Source organism: Erpetoichthys calabaricus, chromosome 13 (genome assembly GCF_900747795.2).
Source record: "Erpetoichthys calabaricus chromosome 13, fErpCal1.3, whole genome shotgun sequence".
Classification (NCBI taxonomy): Eukaryota; Metazoa; Chordata; class Cladistia; order Polypteriformes; family Polypteridae; genus Erpetoichthys; species Erpetoichthys calabaricus.
The window spans coordinates 54034584-54056609 of record NC_041406.2 but is presented as its reverse complement, the minus strand read 5'-3'; the positions used below and the strand labels follow the sequence as shown (position 1 = coordinate 54056609).

The 22026-nt window shown below is 35.8% G+C and overlaps 1 protein-coding gene across 1 annotated transcript; it reads left to right on the top strand.

The window, feature by feature from the left end:
- The first annotated feature begins 880 nt into the window (after positions 1-880).
- Positions 881-20620, top strand: klhl7 (kelch-like family member 7). The gene is made up of 11 exons (XM_028818288.2): positions 881-1405; positions 5968-6070; positions 7708-7801; positions 8490-8614; positions 9171-9346; positions 11578-11752; positions 13077-13219; positions 13797-14037; positions 15037-15238; positions 17148-17245; positions 17897-20620. Exons 1-11 carry the CDS (start codon positions 1286-1288, stop codon positions 18178-18180), a joined length of 1761 nt encoding a protein of 586 aa, XP_028674121.2. The 5' UTR covers positions 881-1285; the 3' UTR covers positions 18181-20620.
- Positions 20621-22026: the final 1406 nt, after the last annotated feature.

Here is a 22026-nt window from a genome sequence, read left to right as displayed (position 1 = left end):
GTTATAAAGCTTGAGCAAAACCTCCTTTGAACTGAACTCTACACATTATGCTTCTAATGGCTTCATAATGGCTTCTGAACACTGTCTGGAAATTGAAAGTGTTGAGTCCACTGCACCTCCTAAGTCCTTATCATAAGGTGTACTTTCAATTTTCAGACTTCCCATTGTGTATTCAAATCTAACATTTTTATTGCCTGCGTATAATACCTTGTTTATTTACATTAATTACACATTGTGAATTTCCGCTTGGGATTAATAAAGTATCTATCTATCTATCTATCTATCTATCTATCTATGTAGAGAAAAGCCAAGCAAAATGACACCTTTTATTGGCTAACTAAAAAGATTACAATATGCATAAAAGGCGTCATTTTGCTTGGCTTTTCTCTACATTCATAATGGCTAACACGGTACAACACCCTAGAACTATCTATCTATCAAATTTCAGCTGCCACAAACCTGCTCATGACTCTATGCTGTCCAAGTCCCTTTGTAATGAGTGGACTGTTTCTAGATTATCCGCCAATCCAATTAACTCCGTGTCACCTGCAAATTTAACCAGTTTGTATTACTCCTATCCAAACCATCTTAATGTAAATTAAAAATTGCGAATGACCTGGCACTGACCCCTGTGGGACGCCACACTTAACAGCATCCAACTCTGATAAGGTTCCTCGCACCATTACACTCTGCCTCTGCTTCCTGTGTTTTAACCAGTTCTGCAAGTGATAAAGTAGGCGCAAACATTGGGTAGAGCGCTAGTCTGGTGTTGAGGTCACATCGCAATCACATGTTGGATAAGTTCTGATAAATCTTCCAACATTAGAGGGCGATAACAATTTTCAAGCACATTTCATGCTGCATTTTTTTCTTTGTTCGTAGTTGTTCGCGGAGCATTGTGGGAAAGCAGTTTCAAAACAAAAGCTGTACGAAGAACATTGCATGTATATATGGAAATCCGAAAACATTTCCAGAAAGACGCCGATGGGCTGTGGATTACCTGGACTGTCACGAACCGTCGCATCCTCTGTGGACACTTAGTTTGACAACCCTTGTTTGTAGATTACGGCTTTCTATTCAAAGTTGTTATGTTTCGTTGAACCTTCTGTCCCGCACATAGAAATAAGTAAAGAATATAAGTGCTGAAGCTTTGTTCGAATCATTTGTTATATATATATATATATAATATATATTACATTTATCTGTATGAAACATGCTATCCGAGTGAAAGACAACCTGCACCCCGTGCTTTTCTTATCGGCTGCAGCTCAGTAGGGTGGCAGGAATGGCTTCCGCCGGAGCGGAGAAGTGTTCCAAGAAGAAAACGGAGAAGAAGTTTGCGGCGAAAGAGGAGGCGAAGCTGCTTGCGAGCTTCATGGGCGTCATGAACAACTTGCGGAAGCAGGTGAGCGTGGATGTGCTTGGTGGAGGCTTCTGCGGCTGGAGGGGGCCTGCGCTCCAAGAGAGACGCCGGGGCCGCTTGGCGAGGACAGGAGAGCGCTGCTGCTTCGCGTTAGGATCTGGAAAACTGGCGTGCAGCTTTGCAATGCGATATTAGTTGGCAAATGAATGGTTGTGCAAGCGTCATCTAACTCCTTTTTTGTCTTTTTTCGAAGCAAGTTTTCATCGTTACTCAGGGCACGTACTTAACGGTTGGTTCTCTTCGTTTACGTAATACAAAATGTCTAACGATTTTGTCCATAACAACTTAAACACTCGATCGGTCCAGCTGTTTCTTTCTGCAGTGGGAGCGTTGCCAGGACACACAAAGTAATCCGAGTAACAGCGAGTTTAGATGCATTGGCCAGACAGTCTTGGTTGATCAGTTCAGCACCTTCACTAGTAGGTAGGTACAGTAACTGGAGAGTGGCGCGTGGAGAAAGTGGCATGTTTTTAATTTTCAAAGTTAATTTTAAGGTTATAGAAGATGTGAAACCCGTGTCTACAATACAATCTAAACAATTAATTTGTATTATAGTTTTTATATACGACAGTTAAAAGAATCACTTATGAACACTATGAAATCAATGCCCAGTACAAGAAAACCCACACATATGACATTTTGACTCCTGTTTATCTGTAGTTATGCAGATATCAAGATTTTTGGTGTACCCCCTATATCTATTTATCTATCTATTTGGCCCACTAAATCCCAACAAAATCATTCAGGCTATTTTTGGAACATAGTTTGTGTAGGAAATTAGTGTTATGATAAAGAGTAAACCAATAACTGTCTTTAGCAAAAATATTCAGAAGAATATGTGCATGCCATATCAACCATCCCTACTAATGTATCATGTGCTTTTGCCTTAGTTTTGATTAACTTGTTAACATTCAGACCCATTGTTTAGTTTTTTTGAAAGAGAAAAGAAAAACTGAGAAATATTGATCTGCTCTGGTCCCACAAAACATATGGGAGGTGCTCTCAGGAAAAAAAAAAGAAAATCCGTAGTTTTGGAAATATCTAGTGTGGCAAAATGAGAGCACCAAGAAGCCACAAAACTAAGCAACAAATTTCATCATTGGTAGAAATTGTCTTCAAATTAAGAATCAGAAGAAGGCAGGCAGTGTGCATAATCAAAACTGATTGATTTTGTTAAAGTTTGTACTTCAAACCCGGAAGTTGTGTGTTCAGATCCTGCTATTGATCCTGTTTGATAATTAGCCAGTCACTTCACCAGCCCATGCTCTAATTGGAAAAGCAAAAGAAATGTAACCAGTTATATCTCAAATGTTATCAGTCGCCTTGGATAAAGGAATCAGCCAAATAATTAAATGTAACAAACAGCAACTGAAATTCAGAACCTTGAGTTAGTTGGATATCTGTTGGGTCATTTTGCATCTCTTTATTGTTTGGCTGTTGGTTAAAGAGAAAATAATTGAGGGTTCTGTATTTTAAATAATGTAATAAAGGAAATTTGTTGTGATCTCCTGTCATTTCTTAATAGATACATTTAAAAAATAGCAGTATAGTGAAGCTCCTACTTTCATTTCTGAACAACATGTGACACGCTGCCTCCATGATATACAAGAATATTATAGGTAATTTCATTCAATGAAGTAAAAAAAACCCAAACCGGCTTACCGGATATACTCCTTATCCCCGTATCAGCACATGTCCGTAACCTCCTCCTCTTGGTCAGTTTAAATACACATGTACTGTTTGTAAAGTGTAGAATAGACCTTTAATTGACTTATTGCACTATGTTGGATCTATACCTAAAGCTACAGTATTAGGAGGCTTGCAATTACATTATAACCTGATTTCTTCACATGTACACTGTTGCCAGATAACTGTAATATGTTTCTATTCAATAAAGCTGTAGAATTGAGTGCTAATTAGGTGAACAAATTAATTTTGTCTTGACTTATCTAAAATATTAATCTGACTCAACCTGAACCAAATATGAACTGAGGCATGAACAACCTTATTAGGGAAATAGAATACAGCTAGCCATTAATATATTCGACAGTTACCTAATTTCTTAAAAGAGCAATACACTATAGTTATCAGTGTGTTGTAGTTGTAAATCCAGATAGCGCTTTGAGTACTGAGAAAAGCGCTATATAAATGTAATGAATTATTATTATTCAAAAAGTGCAAAAAAAACAAGACTCCATAACACTGTTTTTCTCAAGGAATTCATTGTATGGGCGGCATGGTAGTGCAGTGGGTAGCGCTGCTGCCTCGCAGTTAGGAGACCCGGGTTCGCTTCCCGGGTCCTCCCTGCGTGCAGTTTGCATGTTCTCCCCATGTCTGCGTGGGTTTCCTCCCACAGTCCAAAGACATGCAGGTTAGGTGCATTGGCGATTCTAAATTGGCCCATGTGTGTGCTTGGTGTGTGTGTGTATGTGTTTGTGCGCACCCTGCGGTGGGCTGGTGCCCTGCCCAGGGTTTGTTTCCTGCCTAACGCCCTGTGTTGGCTGGGATTGGCTCCAAAGACCCCGAGACCCTGTAGTTAGGATATAGCGGGTTGGATAATGGATGGATGGATTCATTGTATGGCAGATAACAGCTTTTTAATGTAATGGAAGTCTGTAGCTGCGATCACTTTACTGGAATCTTCTGGCTTAGTGTGCAAGTAGAACAAAGTATGTGCAAAGTTGTTAACAGTTTTTGGCAAGTAGAAGACATTATGTACAAGTTTGTTAGTGTTTTTTGCAAGTGTTTGTTTTCACTTTGAACTTCCATGAAGGAGTCCCTTGCCAGAATTGTTGCTCATGGGAGCTAATAGCAGAGAGACTGGAATGACCAGATGTGCTTTCAATTCAGACTGTTGGGGTTCTTGAGTTGCATACTGTATAGTATGGGACTGAGTTTGCTATATCTTGGCTAAAAAAAAGTCATAGTTGTTGAGTTATATTTTGTTAGAAGAGGACGAGTCTCCAAATTTGTTGATTAAATTATATACAGTCTCACAGGTGTATATTTACTCTATTTTTACTGTTAATGTTTTTCTCAGCCACATAGTTTATAAAATATGGCAATAAAATTTGTTGGTTCTTGTGGAACATAATATTGAAAAATAGAGCTTTTGAGGATGACACAGTTTTTTCTCCAAATAAAGTTATAATAACTAGGTCAAGTTAGAATGTTTTTGTCTTGCAAAGGTCAGTTTGAAAAACTGACATCAGATTATAAGCATAAAAGAAACAAATAGTAAGTTGCACATCTGTGCAGCAAGATAAACAGCTTCAAGTGCAAAATGCATGGCCATTTGAACCAGTTATTTCACAATAGTCCTACAAATATGTTCCATTTTCTCCAGTGTGTCATCTTTCAATCCATTTCTGAACCCCCCGTCACTATATGGTTGTGGAGAGTTGTAACCAATGCTGGCATCACTGGGCTTCATTGAGGGTTGAATACCAGTCCATCTTATGACATGCTCAAATACAGACAGCACACACCCTTATGACCTCTGGCACTCAACCAAATTTGAGTCAGCAGCCTGCCTTCAGACATGTCTTGAGAAGAAAACTCCTGTGAACACACAAACCGTGACCAGCCTAGTAGCTAAGCCCAGGTCCTTAGTGCTGTAAAAGGAACACTAACTTACTGATAATGAGTTGCAGTTCAAATATAAAGGGCATTTTTCAATTGCAGTTTGCTTCTTGGCATAGCAAAACTCTCAACATTCAGGGTTACTATGACTGTCATTCATTGACTTACTGTATTCTAAAAATGGCTGACTTTCCCTCCTCTCAAGTGCTATTCTATATAAAAGGACATTTTTCGCTTGTAGGTATTTAGATGCTTCTCAAAGTAGATTGGAGGCTGGTCGTCTTTAACACTTCATAAGACTTGAGACTGTTTGAGTTGTTTTCTGTGATATATTGCAGTATATTATATTACACAAGATCAAAACAAACTTATTTGGTCTAGGTGCCAGTTTCAGCTCTTTTATATTCTTGGACGGTGTATCCATCGAAAGTCTAGGCCATTTTTCTTACATGGACAGGTTTCCAATATGGATGCAAGTTAGTGGCATTAGAAGCCAAAACAAAACAAGGTTTTTGAAAGGAATGTTTTTGAAGTAACATCCCTGTAGATATTGCTAATGTATACCTTTTGCAAATGGGACTCATAGAGAAGTCCTTGGATTGATCGTCTAAAGGTGTGCTGGAGAAGGTACATCTCAATTGTATTTTTGATTCAGGAGTGACATATCATAATAAAACTTAAGAGGGTGAAGAATAGTAAAATAAAATGGATGGGTCTCACTGAAACAGGTGAGTGAATAAATGAAAGAGAGGGGATTGTTGATAACTGTCTCCTCTTTTTCTTTTGTAACTATCATTTATTGTATTGTAAGTACTCAGTTTTCTCTTTGGAAACCAACAAAATGTCCATGCTTTGTGACACAGTACATTCTCAGTCTGTAAAGTAATACATTAATAATAAAATCTCTCTTCTATTGAGATTCCTCCAAATAAGATAGCATTTTCTCTCCTTTTTTTCTGTAGAAGACGCTCTGCGATGTCATCTTAGTAGTATCTGAGAGAATGATTCCTGCTCACAGAATTGTCCTTGCAGCAGCCAGCCAGTTTTTTAATTTAATGTTCACATGTAAGTATTAATTAATGAATGCATTTTGAGTACATTTTATATGCAAATTTATGCTTCAAAAATTAATTGAAGAATGATTTTTTTGTATTATAGTGTATCATTCTTCTATCTTGATAGTTATATTTGCAGACACAAGCAATAGGGGCTTTCTGCTGTGATCATAGTATTAACTTAAATGCCGACAATATTATATTTCAGTCCTAAAACTACAAAGTGTATATGTAAGCTTGATAAGTCTGTTCCTTTTTGTTATACTCGTCACGCCTGACTGTGTAAAAATGGGAAGAAGCTCTTTAAGTATCTCCTGCAGCTACTTTGACCGAGCTGTGGTTCTGAGAAACAGAGGTAGGAATTATAATTTCGTCTTTTAAGTGTCATGTAGGTTAAAGTCCTGCACCTGATGCTACCTGTATAAGCTCCATTAGTGTTGTAATGGGATAAGCAGGCTTGTAAACAAGGTAACAGGAGGGACATATAGATTGCCCTCAACTTCAGACTGAAGTGCTAAAGCAAAAAAGAAATAGTCAAAGAGGAAACACGAGGGAGTGCTATAGTAGTAGTAGTAATGGAAGAATTGTGACAGGTACAGAGTATTTTTAAGTTCTTACTCTAGCAGAGCGGTTCTCAAACTTCTTTAGAATTTCTTGCGTGGCGGTCCCTTTAAAAATTGTTTGTAACTTTCCATGCCATAGTTCGAGCTTCATTTTGGAAGCTGCCAGTTTTTCGTGACAATTGAGCACTGTGATATCTTTTCCTTGCAGCGCCAGGTTGATAAAATTCACAGATTCAAATATGTCGACCAAAAATGACAGGGATATAAGAAAACGGACATCGGAAAAATTTGATTATCTGTATCCACCTTTAGCGCTCTTATTTGCCTCTAAAATATACGAAAACTATTTGCGAGTGTTTTGATTCTACGAAAGAATCGATAATTTATGATTATGATAAAAATAATAAGGGCTGGTTTGTGCCGAGCGATAACGGTGGGAAAACAATGTGGTGGCAGCGAATAACGGAACAGCTGATTAGTGGTCGGGTTTAGGTGGTGGGGGTAACGACGGAGCTCAGTCACTTACTTCCCCTCGGAAGGTAAAGGCTAATAATTATAAAAATATAAATAGTATAAATATGCAATCATTTCTCACGGTCCCATGGACCGCGGACCCTAGTTTGAGAACCGCTGTGCTAGCACCATGAAACCAAGAATACATTAAAATACATAACTGCATGTTATTTAACAAAAATCACATCAGCTTATAAAAGAATACAAACATGCATATCAATAGATGTATTTGTATACATAAGAGTAAATTTGAAATTGAATCTCAATTTGTTATGCAAAAGTTGAATGATTTAGATTTTGTTTATATGTATACAAATATTGGAGATCATGTATGGAACTCTTCACAATAACAGGATGATACTGAAACTTGAAAACATTTTATATATTGTAACTTGTTTACCATAATGAAAAATGACTTACTTTAAAGTGCGATATAGATTGTTCTTTAGTACACTTTGTTCTTGTTCCATGTGCAGTTGGCAAGTTTACACTGTTTCACCACAAAATGACAGTTTTTCAATCCTGATTTACAGAGGTGTTTAATGTCTGTGTATGTTTTCATATTTTGCAGCAAATATGCTGGAGTCAAAAGCATATGAGGTGGAATTAAAAGATGCAGAACCTGATATCATTGAGTTACTAGTGGAGTTTGCATACACTGCAAGGTACACTCCCTCCATTTTGCTTTGATAAACTTCGCTTTGATTTTACAAAGTTTATTATCTTTGTTTATAGCAGCTTTACCTAATCTTTTTTTTTAAATACTGGATTGTTTTTTTGTTAGAAATATTTAGTTGACCTTTTAAGATTCTGCAATTTTAGTTAGCATTCTGAAACAACTTTACAATTTTCTCAGAATTATTATGGTTCACTAAATTAATTCAGTTTATTTATATTACGCATACTTTCAAACCCAGTTCACTTCACAATAATTATAAGTTCAGTATGAACAATAAAATGCAACATAAATGTGAAAGAGAATTTTGTAACATAAACCGAGGAAACTGAATTTAATAAAATATGCTCAGGTGTTCCAAATTATGCCTTGTATCAAATTGTCTCCTTATTAATATCATAAAGCTATCTTTCACATTGGTGTACTTCATAGTAAATCTAAATATTACATCTCAGACTACAGTTTAGTGCTTTATAAGACAGAATCCAGCCTTTAAAGAGTACCTATCTATAACAGAATATATTTTGTTTTGTTGGGGTATTTTCTGCATGTTTTGTGAATTTTTGCCGTGTAGGTTTGGTTCTTGTCTTGTAATTGATGCTGTCATGGATGGATGCTGACCAAACAACCAGTAACATATACTCTGATGCCAAATTTTGACATTGTGTGTTTTACAGAATTTCCGTGAATAGCAACAATGTTCAGTCATTACTAGATGCTGCAAATCAGTATCAGATTGAACCTGTAAAAAAGATGTGTGTTGACTTCCTTAAGGAGCAAGTGGATGCATCTAATTGTCTTGGTAAGATATACATTTGCCAGTTTTTTTCCATATATAGTTTTTGTAAATTAGACAGACAAGGCTTGGAAATTCCTTTTTGTTTTTTTTTTTTAAATAATTTAAATAATATTAGTTTCCCCGGTGGCACAGTGGGTAACGCTGCTGCCTCGCAGTTAGGAGACCCGGGTTTGCTTCCCGGGTTCTCCCTGTATGGAGTTTGCATGTTCTTCCCGTGTCTGCGTGGGTTTCCTCTGGGTGCTTCGGTTTCCTCCCACAGTCCAAAGACATGCAAGTTAGGTGTATTGGTGATTCTAAATTGTCCCTGGTGTGTGCTGGGTGTGTGTGTGTGTGTGTGCATGACCTGCGGTGGGCTGGTGCCCTGCCCAGGGTTTGTTTCCTGCCTTGCACCCTGTGTTGGCTGGGATTGACTCCAGCAGACCCCCATGATCCTGTAGTTAGGATATAGCGGGTTGAATAATGGATGGGTGGATTAGCTTCCCTTTTAATGGTTTGAAGTATAAAAAACTGAAAGAGTGTAAATTAAAAGCAGTGTTTTAATATTTTTTGTTCATTGAAGGTATCAGTGTCCTGGCAGAGTGTCTTGATTGTCCAGAGCTGAAAGCCACTGCTGATGATTTTATTTACCAACACTTCACGGAGGTCTATAAAACTGATGAATTCCTTCAGCTGGATGTGAAGAGAGTCACACAGCTGTTAAATCAGGATACCTTGACTGTTCGAGCAGAGGATCAGGTAATTGAAAAATTAGAAACTGTGCCTTTCAAAGGCCCAAAGCAAAGCTGGGCTCAGTTATTTACAAGTGGCAGAAATGTTTTGGGCACAGCTGTCAAAATTTAGTGGGAATTCAAGTGATGGAAGTGGCCAGTTGCAACATGTGCCCTGACATAGGGATGACTCTTTGAAAATGCAAGGAGAATGGGAAATTAAATGCCAACAGCACCAGCCTGCTACTGTCACTTATACCAAGAAACTGCAGTTACAGTGCAAGTTAAGAAAGCTGCTAATCTCAGCAGTGGCACATGGAAGAAAGTCTCTTGGCAGTATGTGTTAACAATGAAAAATGAGCCATAGGGGATCAGAGGTATGATTTAAACAATATAAATTGCTTGTCAATGCATGCAAGGGAAACTTGGGTAGCTACAGATACTACTGCACCACAGACAGGATTCCACACAGTGCAAGTGATAGTAGCTGCTGGATTTAACAATGCGAGTCTTATGTACATTATTGTATTCTGGTAGTTTGCACTTTCAGTGCAGAAACAGCAAATGGTTGGTTCCATGTAGCTTTTCAGGGCTCCGTCAAATTACTGTGCTGCTTAGAAGGCAATATCCATTGTCATTATGTTATGATTTTCTAATTGTTTTGGTCTGCATAGGAAATATGCAGGCTATGAAATAAACATTTTGTGAAAGGTAGTATACAAATCAATAACTTTTAGAATTATGAGATGGAAGATTTCCAAATTAGGTTAATTTGCTGCATAAGTACCCTGTAATGATGTGCTTGTTTTGTAGCTGCATATTTCATTAGTATCAGGTGTAGAGATATCATGAGTTTGATACTAGAAAGTTCTTGTAGCCCAGTATGGAAAGCATAGGAAATGTTAAAATGAGAACCTGGTCTCTGATAATTCTTACGAGTGTTACCATCGCTAAACACCAACACTTGCAGAATGCTAGAAGCCACCAGCTATTATTACATACTATGCAGCATGTAGAAGTTCATAATGTTAGTAGGTGAGACCTCTGCATTAATGTGAATTCACAGCTGTGTTCAAGGGACCATCACAGGACCTTCTTATCATTGTGATGTGGAGTGTTACCCTGCTAAACAAGCCCGTTTACTTATAGATATGTGGCTATCATAAAAATGTGCACCTGATAGACAACAATATTTAGATATCATGTGTCATTTTAATTGTTCCTGTTCCATGGGCACCCACATCATTTCACTTCCACCCCCATACTGAATTTTTGACATCCAGTGGGATGGCACCATGGACTAACTGAAATTTTACCATACCGTGGTTCCATCAATAGAAATAAGCAAAAACCAGGCACTGTTTTTCCAGTCATCCAGTACCTGAGTTCCTTAGCCAATACACTCTACACCTTTTTGTTTCTTCTTGATAGGAGTGAAACATGGTGGGATCAGGCTGCCCTACCATATCGATGGTGATATCAACAATTTGTGCAGTGTCTTTTTCATCTTTTAAAAGCATGTTGAATTCAGGTGTCAGTCTGGCTTAAGCCATGCATTAAATAGCATAGTCGACTTATATAAAGTTGTCATTGAATGGTCGGAAATGTAGGAAAGTGCATTTGTTCCTCAGTATTTGTGTCCATGTGTAAATAATAACAGTTTCGATGAGAACAGACAATTCATTACAACAGAGCTTGTTGCATCCTACGCATGTAATGTTTCCAAAATGTTGTTTATTTGAGGTTTGAAAGTTTACAAGGTGCTGCTTTAAACTACACTACTTTGGTAATTTGTCCCATATACAGTATCTACAGTTCTGTGTGTAAACTAAATGGTATTTCTTCTACAATCCTTTTGTTTCTGCATAAATTATTGTTTTTTTTCATTCAATGCAAGCATTAATTGTATTTCTTAATTAATCCTTTGGCTTTAATATTTAATAAAGATGAAACATAAAAAAGAAAGGAAATTAAAAAAATAAAACAAACTTAAAAACCCCACAAAAATCCCACACAGGCTGTGCCATGTTTTATACATGCAGAATCTTAGTTATTTGTATCTTTTTTTTCACATCTCTAAATTGACCTATTGCATGATTTTTTTCTTACATCATTAATGAGGAATGCAATCCCGTCCATGAAGTAATGCAAAACAATAAAAACAAATAAGCCTCCAAACAGTTTTATGTATGTAAATAGTAGTTTTAATTTTATGGTGCATTCCTGTTTATTTTTTGAATGTCCTTCTTGTTCCCCAAGGTATATGATGCAGCAGTTAGGTGGCTTAAATATGATGAGCCAAACCGGCAACAATACATGGTGGACATCCTGGCCAAAGTCCGCTTTCCTCTTGTGTCAAAGAACTTCCTGAGCAAAACAGTGCAAGCTGAACCTTTGATTCAGGACAACCCAGAGTGCCTCAAGATGGTTATCAGTATGTTATTTTTCAAAACTTTCTTATATGTTTTGCTAGAATGCTGTGCTGTATCAGTCGTATCTGAAATTGCTGTGTGTGTATGTGTGTGTTTTTATACACAAGTTTAGAACCATAAAACAGCCAGTTTTAAAAACTTTTCCTGTTTGAAATACGTTGGATTTCCTTCTTTTTACATATTTTAGGAAAAAGAACTAAAGGCAGTGAATGCATTGATTTATTTTGCTGTTGTCTATTACAAATAGGGCAGCACGGTGGCACAGTGGTAGCGCTGCTGCCTCGCAGTAAGGAGACCTGAGTTCGTTTCCCGGGTCCTCTCTGCGTTGAGTTTCTCCCCGTGTCTGCGTGAGTTTCCTCCGGTTTCCTCCCACAGTCCAAAGACATGCAGGTTAGGTGTATTGCTGATCCTAAATTGTCCCTAGCGTGTGCTTGGTGTGTGTGTGTGTCCTGCGGTGGGCTGGCGCCCTTCCTGGGATTTGTTTCCTGCCTTGCACCCTGTGCTGGCTGGGATTGGCTCCAGCAGACCCCCGTGACCCTGTGTTAGGATATAGCGGGTTGGAAAATGACTGACTGACTGACTATTACAAACATTTTTTTAAAATGACGCACCTAAGATAATAGAGATTTCATTTTAATGTGTTTATTGTTCTAAAACTAAATAACTTTTTTAACAAAAAATGCTGACTTTGGATTCTCCAATGCTAGTAGTGTTCTCTGAAATAAGGTTGATAAAAATCTTTGATCTATCATATATGACTTTCTCTAAACATGGCATGTTAAGACAGCAGACCCTTTATTTAGTTTGATTGCTAATACCATATCTGGCCAAAATACATTGAAATATTAAAAATAAAATGAAAAAGTTTTCAGTACAATGAAACATTTGTTTTAGTTATGCTTTTTAATTTCTTTTGAAGATTACCTTTTTTTATTTCACAGAAAATGGACAATAGCATTCCATTGTCAAAAGATCTTTTGATAGGATTCTGTTTTCCTACATATACATCTTGTTTCTTAAGGGAAGTAGTATAACAAAAGGGGCTATGAACCTAGCTCATATCTTGCATTCAGTTATGTTTTTCCTATTCTGGTCATTATTGATGAAAAAGTAAAGGTAATAGTGTATGGCATTCATGTTGATGCAGTAAATAAGAATTTAAGAAATGTTATAGACAAGATTATGTAGGCTGTCAAGCTCATTTGCAGTTTGCATATTTGTTGGCAGCGACCTGTGGATCTGAATTAAACTTATTTTGTGGTATATGTGCCTTTTTCTATACACGAATTGTACTTTTTTTAGTGTTTTAATGTTGTGTGCCATCAGGTGGGATGCGGTATCATCTTCTTTCTCCTGAGGACCGTGAGGAGCTTGGAGAGAGCAGCAGACCGAGGCGTAAAAAGCATGACTACCGTATTGCACTGTTTGGGGGGTCCCAGCCACAGTCTTGCCGCTACTTTAATCCAAAGGTAGAGTATATACAGTTGATTATTTACCACAGTCACTGTAGAATAAGATTGAATCAGAGGTGATTAGTGAATTAAACAACTTCTTTGTACTTTTAACTGTAATGTATATTCCAAACAAGTGTTTCCTGTTTAATCAGTTTTCTAGTTTATGACAATGTTGTTCTTAATTTTATTTTTTATGAAGAAATGTATTTCAGAAGAAAATGCATATTGACAAACTTAGTTCTGTAAAATACTTGAATTTAAACTCAGCGGGTAACAGAATGTCTGAAAAATGATAATCAGTGAGACTAGACAGACTATTACAAAAAAAAAGAAAAATATACACAAAAATGAGAAAAAAGTTTTCCTTATATGAACAAATCTTAATAACGGTTGATTGCTAAATGACATATTCTTATGTCTATGCCTGCATAACAACCCTATCATATATTTTAACCTTCAGGTTTGTTAAAAAAACAAAAAAAAACAAATACAAATATAAAGTACATTAAGAGTTTATATAACTTCTGCTACTACTGCTAAGCAATAATCAAATCAAAATTTTAAGTGTTTTTGTTTTTTTATTTTATTGCAGGATTATAGCTGGACAGATATACGCTGCCCATTTGAAAAACGCAGAGATGCAGCCTCTGTCTTTTGGGACAATGTTGTTTACATTCTGGGAGGATCACAACTTTTCCCTATCAAACGCATGGATTGTTACAATGTGGTTAAGGACAGTTGGTATTCTAAACTTGGTCCACCTACGCCTAGAGACAGCCTGGCAGCCTGTGCAGCAGAAGGCAAAATCTATACTTCTGGAGGTTCAGAAGTTGGTATGGATATTATCTAAAAATAATTTTATGCAAACCTAATATTGCTCCTAATTCTCCATAAAAATAATGTCATATAGTTTTGCAATCCATGGTATGGAAAACATAAAATAAGTTGTTAAATATCTTGTCTTTTTTGATGTAAATATAAATACTTTAGTTTATTTAGCCTGTGCCAGAAATTACTTTTGTTGGCAAGACCCAATTTTATACATGATTTTTTGCCACTTTGTATACACAGATTTTGTTCCCCAGAAGTACATTTAGCTTTCAGCACTGAATACATATTAAAGTGAATATGAGACTAAAAGAATATTACAGAAATGTTTCTTTGGCTAAACTCCACAGAAAATGAAAGGGCAATAAAGAAAATGAATTAGGTAAAATCAGTGCCAAATTCCTAGTTTGTTAAAAAATTGTCCCCACGTATACTCTTTTTATGTTGTTTTTGGTAAAATAAGATCTCATTGAGAGTAAAACATGATGCCAGGTTAAAAATAATTCAGATCAGTAACTTCAAAGAATATAACATGAATTATTTCTGTATGTAAAACTTTTTTTTTTTTTAAACAATAGTTTAAAACTATTTTTTCTACTTTTTGTATACGTAACAAAATTATCTTTAAAATGTGATTGATTTCATATTTTATTACTTTATAAATCACCAAATATTAAGCTATTGCTAATTTAGTACATTGAACAAATGGACAATTTTCAGAATGTTAAAATTAAGTTTAGGTTTATTGACATTTCTAAACAGTAATACATTAATAAACTATTGAGAGTATCAACATGAATGCTTACATACTAACAAGAGAAGAATACGTACAATTCTTAAATATTTTTGTTACTAAACCGGCTTGTACTGTGTTCCAAATGTAATTATATATTCATTGTCTTAATCTTAAGAATAAAATATAGCACAGTTCATTCCAGTGATGACAAAATGCTGATCTATTATTTGAAGCTTAATTCAAACCAAGTCTGTATTCTTTTTTGAAGGGAATTCTGCACTTTACCTTTTTGAATGCTATGACACAAGGACTGAAAGCTGGCATGCTAAACCCAGCATGCTAATTCCACGCTGCAGTCATGGTATGGTAGAAGCAAATGGCTTGATCTATGTGTGTGGAGGAAGTCTGGGCAATAATGTGTCAGGACGAGTCCTTAACTCTTGTGAGGTCTATGACCCTGCAACAGAAATGTAAGTTCTGAGCATCAGTTGACTTGACTATAACAGAAATTGCATATCACTGAATATGGCATATATTCATAGGTCAAAAATAATTTTTAATTTGGTTAAAATCTTAATTACTAAATGGATTACTGTACCTGGAGAATTATTCAGAAATTTACTTCAGTCTCTTAACTAGATGATGTACACAGGCTGAGGTATTTATTGTCCATTATGACATTAGATATATGACATACATTTTACAGGCTCACCATAATTTCCACAGGGTGTGTACGCTTTCTCCTTAAGGAAAAAATATATTAAGGAGGTTTCTCATTTATTAATGCCCCATTAAAGTATGCATATACTGTAGGTTGTTTATATCTAATTCCCTGCGTAGTTATTCAATCTAAAGCATATGTGCTATGTAATACAAATTACAAATTTTTTTTTTTCTTTTCATGTTAAATCACCCAGCCAATGATATACAACAGGACAATGACATTACTTGTTTTGTTTCATATAATTAAGGGTTACTTAAACATATTGATTATTATAATTGTAGAGCCGTGTCATGTTCATGCCTACATCAAATTGTGAGCTTCTGGACCCAAACTTACATCTCTGCACTGTTACTTTATAATTTACTTACTGCATATTTAAAGAATATACAAATACCAGTGTCATCTGCAACAGAGAAAAGACAATTCTGGGATGCTAGCCTTAGAGGCAGAGTATTAAAGAAAAAGCCATATCTGAAACTGGCAAATTAAAAGAAAAGGTTAAAATATGTAAAAGAACTTAGACATTGAATGAAAGATAACTGAAAAAGTGTATTATGGTCAGCATTCTGGAATCTTCTTTTTTTCTGTTGCAGAAGACATTTGGCAAGTATTTTAGGAGGAAGCCAACTGACAACCTGTAGGCATATGTTTCTTAAACTACACTCTGATGTACTTATCCTCTTATGCAGTTTTTGCCTTTCTCCTGGTTAGTTCTAGTCTGCCCTCTTTTCTTAAGTTAGTAACAGGCTCCTTTGTATGAAATTTTCAGTTTCTTGGTAGTCTGTTACATGATATAATCTTCATTCTGCAAAAAAAAAAAAACACACAATAGACTGATACGTTTCTTGAGAAAACAGTTTCATTTTGAATACAGAGGTGTGCTTTTGGAATGCCAGTACCTTGCAACCCAAGCGAACAGAATAACCGGTTTCAGTTGTGCTAATGCAATTACAAAGGCTTCTGTAATAACCAATTGGCATATGTACATGACTAATTAAAGATAAGCTAAGGCAGTTTACCATTAAGACACTAAATGAATGGCTGCTGAAAATAGGGCTTTGCAGTCATATATGAATAATAAATTAGTCATTCATTTCAAGCTGCAATTGTCATTAGGAACACTAGTAATATAGTGGCCATGTTTTAAAACCAGCTGATTGGAATCTTGATAAAAACGGTATCCATTTCTAGCCAAAGCATGAAAAATTCTGGGTGTGTCCAGATTTTTAGAATCTTCACCAAAAATCTGTCACGTTTTTTAAACACATACTTACACAGTACTTGAATCTTCTCAGTGTTTTGTTTATTGTGTAATAGTTCTTTTGAACTGTAATTTCATTTTAGCAGAAGCATTTAATATTGGAATGTGACCTATTTATGTTTTGAGTTTTATAATTTGTCAGTTTGCATTGGTGTACATGAAAATGTGGTAACATTACTTTTTTGGCCCCTTTATATATGGAGGGATGGGTAAAAGTAACATTTGTGGTGCATAACACAATAAAGTGTTCTGATACAAGAAATACATAAATATTTTAGTTTCTTAAATGTCTCAGCGTTAAACTGAAAACCAGTATATTGAAATATAAATATTGAATACGGACATATATATGATATACATACTGTATATATAATAAGTACTCACTTTCTTTCAGATGGACTGAACTATGCCCCATGATTGAAGCAAGAAAGAATCATGGGTTAGTCTTTGTAAATGATAGAATCTATGCAGTTGGTGGACAGAATGGAATGGGTATGTTGTCTTCTGGTTTTGATTGACCCCTTTACACACCCTTTATTGAAGTGTTTATTAAACCATAGTTTTGGAAATCATTACTTCACTCCTCACATTCTATCAATATTGCTGTTTTTGGAGGTCCTACTATCCTTATTTATTCTTGTTGTGCCTGCAGACTACCAATAGAGTGTATTTTGTATATATAAATTATGTTGAATTTTATTCTACAATCATTCTGAATTCAAATGAAATAGAATGAAACATGGATATGTGGGCACTGTAATAATCTAACGCCCTGCTTAGAGTTGCTTGCTTCAGGGTACTCAGTGCTGACATGATAGACTCTTTATCTACTCATGATCCTGTATGGGAAAGAAAACATTTGGAAAATTAAATGAATGGGTGTAGTTACTGCCTTTCATATATTTACTCTAAGTTAATAAGGATTTTAAGACGTATGTATATCAGTTTGATTACAAAAGAATTTGAGTAAAATAAAACTGACATAAATTTATTTAAAAATGAACTTTATCAGATTTTTTGGTTCTCGCTTCATTACAATGACTTAAGGTGCATATAAATTTTAAGTCAATCCACTGTCTGTTTATTGCTGCAGTCTCAAAAAAGCTAACTAACTCTTTACATACCTTTTTGTTCATTTTACAGGGGGTCTGGACTCTGTAGAATACTATGATATTAAGGTCAATGAATGGAAAATGGTGTCTCCCATGCCATGGAAAGGGGTAACTGTTAAATGTGCTGCTGTTGGATCTGTTATTTATGTCTTGGCAGGATTTCAGGGCGTGGGTCGCCTGGGACATATTTTGGAGTACTATACTGAGACTGATAAATGGGTGGCAAACAACAAAGTGCGGGCATTTCCAGTTACAAGTTGTCTTATATGTGTAGTGGATACCTGTGGAGCAAATGAAGAAACACATGAAACATAACATTAACAGTCCACAAAACTCTGCAACAATTATTGCTGCGCCTTTTAAATATAAACTATTATTCATTGCACATGAATTATTAAATATACACAATGGCACCAATTCATACAGAAATGTATTATAGAAGAAATTATTTCAGTGTTTTACTGCCAAAGATGAAACAGGTCCCATGATAATTGCTTTTCATGCAAATGAATACAGAAATATATTACAAAAATACTGTGGGAAGATAAGCTTCATAAAAGATTTTGTTCAGTCATCAGGTCCACCTGGTTTGGTGGATAATTTGTATTAAATCGTGAGTTGGCAGGATGATTCACATTTTGAATAGGTGATTTCTTTTTTGCCCTGTATTTATACAGTCATTAGTTTCTTGGCTGTGTCTCTGTTTCACACTAAGAAGGTATATTTCTTTTGAGTCATTTTAAAAATGAGAGAAAAACAATACTGTATCATGTACCATAAGTAAAGTATTTAATTTTGCCTCATTCATGTAACTTTAGGGCAATGTCTTTTTAATTATGCCATGCTTGTAATGTTTTATTTAATATGTGTTATGTGCAGCATGTTGATTCTTCATTTTACCAGATATTTATAGTATTGTTTGCTAATTGAATAATAATGCTTATTATACTGAGCAGTTTGTTTAAACAATTATGTGCTGGGAAAACCACATTTGCTTTGGCCCTACATCAGTATGGCATCTGTGTTTTAACTCCTGGCATTCTTATACCAAAAGCTCAAAATGGTTTCCCAGTCTGTTTTTAGCATTTTTCAAACTCCTGAAATTACTTCTGATAATGTTGTAAGCGTGAAGTAGAATGAAGGCTGCACAAGTGTAAATTTAGATTTACAAAGTATTATTTAATGGAAGCAGGCATTATAAGGAACATGGAGAGTACTGTAAACAGGTATGGTAAGACCAGAAGTCAATATTTTACATCAATAAACAAACTGCTTGATGCATTTTGTAATACCAGTGCTTCTTAAAAATATTGTAAGCGGCATTTTCTTAGTTTGGTGTTACATACATAGAAATAATTTTCATGCTATGTGCAAAATTGTGTATTTATTTACAAACATAAACTTGTTGTTGTACATATTTTATAGTCCATAGTAGTGTCTAGCAGTTTAGTTTGATGCTCAGAATTCAAAGAATATCTGTTTGCTGTACTATTATAATACTGATTTTTTTCACATTGCTTTTAATTACCTCATTCTATCACATGATGGGCATAAAGTCCTCCTTTATAAAAATGATATATAGACAAAAACAAAATCAAAGTTCTTTAATGCTACTTCTGAGAACTGTAGTTTAACCATACTGGTAGCAGTTTTATTCAGTCTGTAGTCATTTATATTTGGTCTAGATTATTGTGAATTTATTAGTTCAGTGATTGTGACTTCCACAAATACTGTACATGTCCACCTGCCCAATTATTGTTGCTTTCTGCACCTCTCAGTTACCCAATGCCTTAGTGCTGTTTGTGTTATTTTAGAATTAATACATATTTATCTGCTTGTGCATTAGACACTAGTAGGCTTCCGAGACACCCCTCATATCTGTTATTACAGTGTGTTTAGAAAACCTGATATGAAAATCCTTAATATTGACATTACATTCTTAATAAGTATATTAATCCTGCAATTTGTTCTGTATCAGAAAAGCCCTAAATGTTAGTTTCTGTAGGCATGTGCCTTGTACTTGTTTAAAGAGACTGTGTGTTTCAGTAAAGTCTTACCTGATGTTGTGATTTGCTAAATAATGCTTGTGTCATAGCAATGCCAAGAAGTAACTTTCGCTTACAAGCTGTTACTTCTACTTCCTGATTAGGTAATAACATTCATTTCTCCAGTTGGAAACTCAGTGTTGTGATTTAATGGATTAGATTAGAAGACTTCAACCGTATTGCAGAAGAAAAATAATTCTTTAACCACCCGATCTGGACTGGGAGTAAAACAACTTGTATTCACTGAATGGCCCAAATGGGTAGCAGATTTGATGTGTATATTTTATACTGTGTGATTCATTACTGGTTAGCCATGAAATACTTGTTTACAATGTTTGTATTTCTACTGGTTAAACCTGGCTTTTATTTGTGCAATGTGTCTGAATTCTACTAGTGCTTCGTTTATTTAAACAAATGAAATTGTGTTAACAGTGTGTGCAGTGAACTATGATTTGTGCTGTGTGACTTTCATTTTGTCTTTTTAATTGCATTTTGTATTACTTGTGCTGAATTTTTGTCATCTGTTTTATATTTACCATTTAATATGTAATTATAATGTTAATTTATTCAAGAATACAGTATGGATGTGTTATCTTTCTCACCCCCACACTGGTTATATTTTGTAGTGTTATTCAAAATGTTTGCTTTGTGTTGTGCTCTCATTCATGGACTAAATTGAATCTGGGTCAATAAACAATGAATCTTTGTAATTTTCCTGGCTTTGGAGCTAACATATTCTAAAAAATTCTGAAAGCTGCAAAATATTTTAATACATTTAGGTTGATTTTGGATAAGTTATCATAAGGGGAAAGTGGATAATTAAAGGATAAAGTATGCATTTACAGAAGAATAAATGATTATGCTAGAAAAATGTGAGGTGGTAGTAGGGAAATATGAATGAAAAAAACAGCTTGTGCAATCTAGTAAGTCTGAATGCCTTGTATACAGTTCCACATTTGAATGGTATGACAACTGAAATAAATCATTTAATGAAGAATATAGAAAGCTAAAACTTTTAAACATACTGCTTAGGGTTGATGGTATAGGTAAAATTCCATTACAACGAACTACCAGGGATCTAAAAAATATTTAGTTGTAATGAAAATTTCGTAGTAATGAGAGTCTATATTTGTTACTATAGTGCTTTCTTTAACTTGCGTCCAGGCATTTGCAATCATTTCAGTAGCTTTTTTCACATTAATTTTCATCTCCTCCTGTCTACAAGTTATGCAGACGAAAATTTTTATCAGCATTTTCTTGCAAAAATACACTTTCAGGGTGCGAATGATGCCCAAATCCAATGGCTGAAGCACTGCTATGCAACTGGGTGGGAGGAATTCAATGCGAACATTATCTAAATGTGGAAACATGTTGTGGGCAGCACAGTTATCAATCAGAAGCCGAATAATCTTTTTCTTCTTCTTCATATTGTGAGGTTTCTGAACTCTTTTGGTAGCCCTCCCACCCACCACCTAATGGGGCGACATGCTGAAGTGCGTCCCGAAGCGCAATTGCTGCGTCTGTGGAAGATTGATTGTCCGTTGCTGGGTCAGCGCAACAGCAGGCTCACAGTGCTGCAGTGAAGCGCCACAGAAGCAAATCATAAAAGATTGGGGTCACTATATAAGTCCCTGTCTTGCACCTCAAAACACGAGGCTGAGTCTAGGTACTTTAGCAAAACCAGCTTAATTCTGCTTGAAACAGGAACACCATGGTTAATTATTGTAGCGGAATCTGTCACTCTCCTATACACAGACACAGCAGTCAGGCAGGGATGTTGCCAGGTTAGTGACCAAATAATCCTGTTCCCTGCATTTACAATGCTCCTTGCATCACCCATTGAGATCTTTTCTGTTTGCTTCAGTGAAGAGCCACAGCAGAGCTGTGAGCCTGCTGTTGCCCCAGCAACAGATAAACAGTCTTCCACAGACAGGGTGATCGCACTTTGGCACGCTCTTCGGCATGTTGTCCCGTTAGGGGCGGTCTCAAGAGAGTTCAGAAACCTCACATTTTCTTGAATGAGTGCTGAATTAATAGGAATGTTTCTTGAACAAGCATCAGTGAACCACATAAAATTGGCTTTTTTGACGTCTTCAAGTGCAGCAGTTCGCATACG